Consider the following 6,469-nt stretch of genomic DNA (forward strand, 5'->3'; position numbering starts at 1 on the left):
TGGTGGATTAGAGACAAGACATGTCTCCATCTTAGTGTAACTGTTTTAATTGAGCAGGCTCCATGAATGTGACTGATGGGGTTTGGTAATTAAATTAATTATGTGATTTAAAAGTTGTTTCGTATCGATGAAGCATTGGAATCAGTTTGATTTAGAGTTGAATGTCAGAGGATAAATAAGTACGAAGACATTTTCAGCTGTTTAACTGGTCAAATCTTTGTATCTTTAGTCTTTATAATGTTAAGAGAAACTGTCGGCCAATAGCCAGGATATTAGAAACACTGATGTCATGAGTCATAGTCCTCCAAACACACCCTGCAGTCCCTTTTAGCTGAATCTTACCAAATCTTCCAAAATGTCCAGATTCTATTTATTCAACTGTTCTGCAACAGCCTCATGAAATTGTATCTTTAAAAATAAAGGTCAAGGTGTTTTTCTACATAAAGAAGTGTGGATGGGGTAATAATCAGTTAAATGAGCCTGATAGAAATGGGTCGTATTACAATGCGGCCTGAGGCTTTCGAGGAAAAATCAAAAAAACGTAAAGCCAAACTTTAAGCAGCCCACGTTGAAGAACAGAAGGAAGTGAAATATACACAAACATGATGTCCATTTAGCTGAAAATGTTTTTTCCACTGTGTCCTTCGCAGCAGAGGAGGCTGCCTGTGAGACCCAGCGGAGGGAAAGTAGTTCCCTTGGAGTCTGTCTGCAGGCACCACAACCCGGAAGTGCGCAGTGAAGTTTGTCAATTTGTGCAAAGATGCACGCGTCAGGACCTCAGCTGGACAGAGAGGGTGAGAAAGTGTGAATAATGATAACAATCCGCGCTGTGTGAACGTGTTTCCTTCAGCCTGAGTTAGCACCAAAGCAGAGTTGATGTTGTAAACAGGCTCCACGCGCGGTAGTAAAGGTCATTGTCTCTGAGCTGCAGTTTGATTTACAAATCTAACGGTGCATTGGAACAAAACAGCAGCTTATTCACTTTAACTTTTTATTTAGACTTCAACTGAGAATCATCAGACACTGAAATAAGTTAATAAAGAATAAGTTCTGTGAAGTGTAGCTCTTTTATTTTTCTGTAAACCATCAAGTAATCTGTGGGTTTCTATGTCATTTATAACTTATGACTGGGTCATAATATGATGTCACAGTGAACTTGTGTTTGAGCTGCACACTCACACCTGTGTTGTTGTGTTGTGTTGTTTTGTTTGTTTTGTGTTGTTATGTTGTTTTGTGGTGTGGTGTTGTTGTCCTGTGTTGTGGTTGTGTTGTTTTGTTTTGTGGTGTTTTGTTCTGCTTTTTTGTGGTGTTGTTTTGTTTTGTGGTGTTGTGTTATGTTGTTGTGTTGTTGGGTTGTGTGTCCAGTGTCAGAGCTCTCAGTTCCAGTCCCATGGGGAGAGATCAGGGGTAAAGTCTGGGGTCCTGATCAGGGCCGTCCTGTGCTGTGCCTGCATGGCTGGGCTGACAACTGTGGTTCATTCAACACCCTCATCCCCCTGCTGCCCAAAGGTAAATCACGACCCACCAAAAATGAATTGCAAAAATTATCAACAAATTTAGCATTAGTGAATATTATTACAATTCTTAACCGTACTTCATTTAAATTGACTGCAAGTGTATCTCACTACACTGACTGAAGACTACATCAAGTTTTTACTGGATCGATAATGCAAATGTGAAAAAAGTACTGGACAACACGTTCAGTGGTTGTGAGAAATCAATGCGTTAGACCAGTGGATTCAGTGAGTTGTGCCGCGGGATACACATTGGACCACAAGGTGACTGCATTTACATACAAACATGCTATGTTTTTTAAAGAGGGTTGTAATTACATGGAACTTAAAAAAAACTACTTATTCCATGATTGCATGATTCGAACAGAATCCGTCCTGCAGGGTTTCACCATGTCTCACCTCAACACTCTGGACCAAACACCTGGGGGCTATTCCATCAAAGTGGCTAAACGCTAATCCTGGTTTACTTTGATAAGTCTGGCTTATTTAAGTGAGGGATCCATCCCATGACAGTCTTAAATTAATTCCTTCAAATTCAACATCATGCTTTAGAGCTAGCCTGCTCTTAAGCATGAGTACCAGGATCACGGTCAAGTTACGTTTAGCCATGTATCAAAGAATGTCGGACAAGCAAACGTTTTCAAAGTAGTTTGAATACAGTTCCGTCCAGAGTTTTTATCACGCTCTTTATGTCTGTAGTCAGAATAACAAGAAATAATTTGTATTAAATGTATTGTCTTAAGTGTTAAGTTTTCATGCATGGACAAATAAAGTTGCTGTCACAGTCTGTTAGCACGTCAAAGTATTGTTGAACTGTTTATCAGTTATTTTTTCCAAGCCAGTGAAAAGGTCAAGCCAATTCAAGCTTGACCAATTCACTTAAACCAGGGTTAGTTTAGCCAGTTTGTCTCAGCTCAGCAACAAGAGCTGCTCTTCATTCACTATCACGTCCGACATTTATAATCCACACAAATATAGCAATTTGATGATCTGTGATTGCTGTGCGCACGTATATCGCTTACGTTGCTAAATATCACTGTACTAAACAATTTATTTAAAACCATTATTTAACATTATGTTTGTTATAAAAAAATGTCCGTCCTCTCAGAGTGCAGATACCTGGCGGTGGACCTGGCAGGTCACGGCCTCTCGTCGCACCGTCCTCCTGGAGTCTTCTACTCTGTGCTCGAGTACGTGGCGGATATTCTCAGAGTCGCTGGGGGTGAGTGCGATGAATCCTGCTCCATGATGTGTGAAATTGAATTATTAATTTGTTGCTAATCTCCCCATTGATGGCTTAATAATGGATTACCTTATCTTATCTTAACTCCTGCAGCTCTGAAGCTGAGGACATTCTCCATCATAGGCCACAGTATGGGTGAGTGCACCACCAGGACACAACAGATCACAATCTGTGTGTTGTATACTTTGCTGCGTTGAAAAAGTGAAAGTGTAAATAACATGAAGCCTCTTTGTATTTACAGGTGCAGACATTGCAGGGATGGTAAGTGGCTGATGTGTCAACACACACTGTTCTGCTGTGTTTCCTCATGAGGTGTCATCCTGTTGTACGTGATTGTGTTTCCACAGTTCGCTGCACTGTATCCTGAGATGGTGGAAGCTCTCGTGTTATTGGACTCTTATGGATTCTTACCAACAGATCCGGTACATTTATTTACACCTCAGTCTCAGAAACTCTGTGATTTATTAGCAGACGGTATCCAGGATATTAGAAATACTGAAGTCATGAGTTAAAGTGCCCCAAACACACTCTGATGTCTCTATTAGATAGAATCTGACTAAATATTTATATTTTTTTTTTTCATTCAACTGTTCCACAACATCCTGCTCTAAATTAAGGTATGTGTTGCTTAAAGGAATCAAATCTGTGCCAAAAATGAATCCTTTAATTGTAAAATTCTTCAAATTTAATATATTCAATATAGAATAATATATCATTGAAATGTTTTGCTAATTCTCCCACATCCCCAGAAAAAATACACCTGACCTCAGTTGCTCCAGTAACACAAAATAATGTATTTTATTTATTCAGTTGTACCACAGCCTCCTCTGTAAATTGTTCTTTCCAAAATGAAAGTCCTATTGTTGCTTCAAGGAAAACTGCCTGGGGCAATTAGTCTGTTTTTTTTATTAATATTGTTGGCTATACGTTTTTAAACAAATATATTGACATTAAAATAATCTATAATATAAGTAAATAAATAAATAAAAATAAAGTTTCTCCAATTTGCTCAAGCTCCATCCTCCTTAGAATGAATGCAGGGGACATGACCTCAGGGATATGTTTTATGCACTAATATGTTATATATAATTGGAAGCTGGGCTGCTTATACTGCAAAAGGGTCTGTTTCAAACGACCTGAGGAAGTTGTGTTTGTTGAATAAAAAATCTGGTGGTGAAAAAGATACCTGCAATGATATTGCATCCTGCCTCAGTTATATTCTCTCTTTTCTCTGAAACATTTATATTTTATTGAGAGCTCTAGTTTTCTACCTAATCACCTCATCTTTCTTTTCTATCTCTTCCTACAGAAAGAGATGTACAAGGTGTTGAGGCAGGGGACAGATGAGATGATTCAGTTTGAGAAAAAGACAGAAGTAAAGAAGAGAGATTACACTTACAAGGAGGCGGTTAAGAGGTATCATACTATCCCAGCAGTTGGTTATCACCCCTGTAATCGGCCCAGTTTGTTTGTTTGTTTGTTTGTTTGTTTGTTTGGTTTCTAAGCATGATTGTGTGAAAACTTGGAGGCAGGGTGTGGTATTAGTCAGGAGAGAACCATATTAAATGTTTGTTTTGATCTGCATCAGGGGGTGGATCCATTCCATGATTTCTTTAAGAGTTATTCATGAGCTAATCTGACATGCTCTGGAGACTATATTGAGTGTGTACAATTTGGAGTAGATGCAAATAAAACTCCTGACCTATTTTATCTAAAGTTTCACTGTTTGGCCTTGGCAGACATATGACTTGGTCTAAGTATTGGAACAGTGCTCTGTCAAATAGACTTTACCTTCTTGCTAATTAACATGAATAACAGCTCCAGGGCCAAACCTTAATAAGATGGCGTTTTCTCTTTGTAAAGTTTCTTAATGGCATTTTGTCATTGTTTTCAAGGATGTTAGGTGACTAGTGCTGATCAACAAAAAAGACATAGTCAGATATACTGTATATGCTCTGTTGAGTGTCATTGGAGTTATTTATATTAGACTTTTGTAGCTTGGCCTGTATACTCAAAATACTTTATTTCCTTCAGGCTCTTGGATGCAAACCCCACTCTATCTGAACAGTCTGTGCACATCCTGTTAGAGCGAGGTCTGGTGCAGGTTGAAGGAGGTACGTCTTTATCTCTTCTTCTCCCCCTCAGTGAGGAGTAAGCTCACTGTGCCGGCAGCTGACTGTGTTTCTCTTCAGCAGGTTTTGTGTTCTCCAGAGACCTGCGGGTTAATTTTGTAAGTGACTTTTAACCTCCTGAACCCTGCGTCACATTCAGCACTTTCCTCTCGTACTCAACACACCGGGGGGGGGGGGGGGGGGGGGGGGGGTTATCATTCAGCCCCAATGAAAACATCTCTCTTTGTTTTCAGAAAAACTCACACCGCTTCAGTTTGGAGCAGAGTCTGGAGATGCAGTCGAGGATTCAAGCCTCAGTTTTAGTTCTTCTGTAAGATATACACTCACTGTATCATATCTATAACGCTGTTTTCAGACATGAACTCCTGAAAGTGTTTGCAAAAATTGGGTCGGGACATTTTCTGAACTTTCACATATGAAGAATATGAATGCAGGAGAGTCTCGGGGTCCGACATGTTCACAACAACAGGAAAATGTCCATTCCATTCAGATGAGGGGTGTTATCTGGGCAGATCTTCCAGGAGGCAGCGCATGATGTTTACATTCTGCGTTGGAAATCGACAGCAGAGTCAGGTGTGGTCGGTGTCTGTCCAAGTTGACATCTTCGTTGGCATTGACACGCCCGCTCACTTGCAGGAAAGTTCCAGAAACCGACTAGGACATTAGCCCCTCTTGATCATTTCAGGAAGTTCAGGAGTTCAGTGCATGTCTGAAACCAGCGTATCAATAACTTAACGTCACCTTCATCCTAGTTTCCTCTGCTTTCTTCCAGAGCACAAGGCGGCGTTGAAAGAAGATTTTCCGAACCAGCCCAAGAGAAGTTCACCCCAGCTCTTCTTCAAAACTTTCGGGACAGAAATGTGGGTGTGGCCTCTAGATATATGCTTGAGCTGGTTTGATAAAAATGTCCAGCTAATATCCCTGCGTTTCTCATTCCCTCAGCACAAGGTGGTGACGGTACCTGGCGATCATCACGTCCACCTGAATAACCCTGAGGTCATCGCTCCGTTTGTGACCAACATGCTACAAACTAAAGTGTCATTATCAACCAGGCCGGAGCACAAGTTATAAAAAACAGTCTCCAACACGCCGTCACAGTTCCATTATGTTCTCCACTTGTCTGTAAGATCAACCTGTGCTACTGTATTAAAGCTACCGTGAATTGTTCCTCAATGTAACATACTGAAAAAAATGTATTAAATTAAAATAAAATTTTGTATGGATAAAATTCCTGTGTCCGCCTGATGTGTTAATGTGTCTCACCATTGTTCAACTATCCTCACATTAGCCTTTTTGTGTATCTAAACTCTGTGTTTCCCTTTGTTCTGATCAAATCCTCTGCTGAATTCAACTTCACCTGTTTTAGCGACTGTGCCTATGGTCTTTGAGCTTGACAGGTTATTAGCGTGATTACAATTTAACAGATTTCCACGAAACTTGGTAGAAGGATGTGGAATGGATCGGGAAAGAACCCATTGGGTCCTGGTGCAGATCTGGATCATATCTGTACAGGAGAATATTGCCTTTCTAATTCCACAGATACTCCCTTCTATCTCCCAGCAGTATCAAAGGTCAGGTTA

General features: G+C 40.2%; 1 protein-coding gene across 2 annotated transcripts; it reads left to right on the forward strand.

Annotated features, from left to right (window-relative positions):
- The first annotated feature begins 661 nt into the window (after positions 1-661).
- LOC133954391 (serine hydrolase-like protein) lies at positions 662-6,117 on the forward strand. 2 transcript variants are annotated; one of them, XM_062388789.1, is made up of 12 exons: positions 662-794; positions 1,366-1,509; positions 2,623-2,736; positions 2,851-2,892; positions 2,999-3,018; positions 3,105-3,179; positions 4,067-4,173; positions 4,792-4,871; positions 4,950-4,987; positions 5,123-5,199; positions 5,662-5,749; positions 5,832-6,117. In XM_062388789.1, the coding sequence occupies exons 1-12, from the start codon at positions 761-763 to the stop codon at positions 5,958-5,960; spliced, it is 948 nt and encodes a 315-aa protein (XP_062244773.1). In that variant the 5' UTR covers positions 662-760; the 3' UTR covers positions 5,961-6,117. The 2 variants fall into 2 exon arrangements, with proteins under 2 accessions (XP_062244773.1, XP_062244774.1); XM_062388790.1 differs by having other exon boundaries at positions 4,953-4,987.
- Positions 6,118-6,469: the final 352 nt, after the last annotated feature.

Source organism: Platichthys flesus, chromosome 5 (genome assembly GCF_949316205.1).
Source record: "Platichthys flesus chromosome 5, fPlaFle2.1, whole genome shotgun sequence".
Lineage (NCBI taxonomy): Eukaryota > Metazoa > Chordata > Actinopteri > Pleuronectiformes > Pleuronectidae > Platichthys > Platichthys flesus.

What these genes read in the sequence shown, in the direction of transcription:
- LOC133954391 (XM_062388789.1), top strand. Translation starts at nt 761, where the DNA reads ATGCACGCGTCAGGACCTCAGCTGGACAGAGAGG. An exon ending in ACCTCAGCTGGACAGAGAGG is followed by an intron (nt 795 to 1,365) that starts GTGAGAAAGTGT and finishes TTGTGTGTCCAG; the next exon opens with TGTCAGAGCTCTCAGTTCCA. An exon ending in CATCATAGGCCACAGTATGG is followed by an intron (nt 2,893 to 2,998) that starts GTGAGTGCACCA and finishes TTGTATTTACAG; the next exon opens with GTGCAGACATTGCAGGGATG.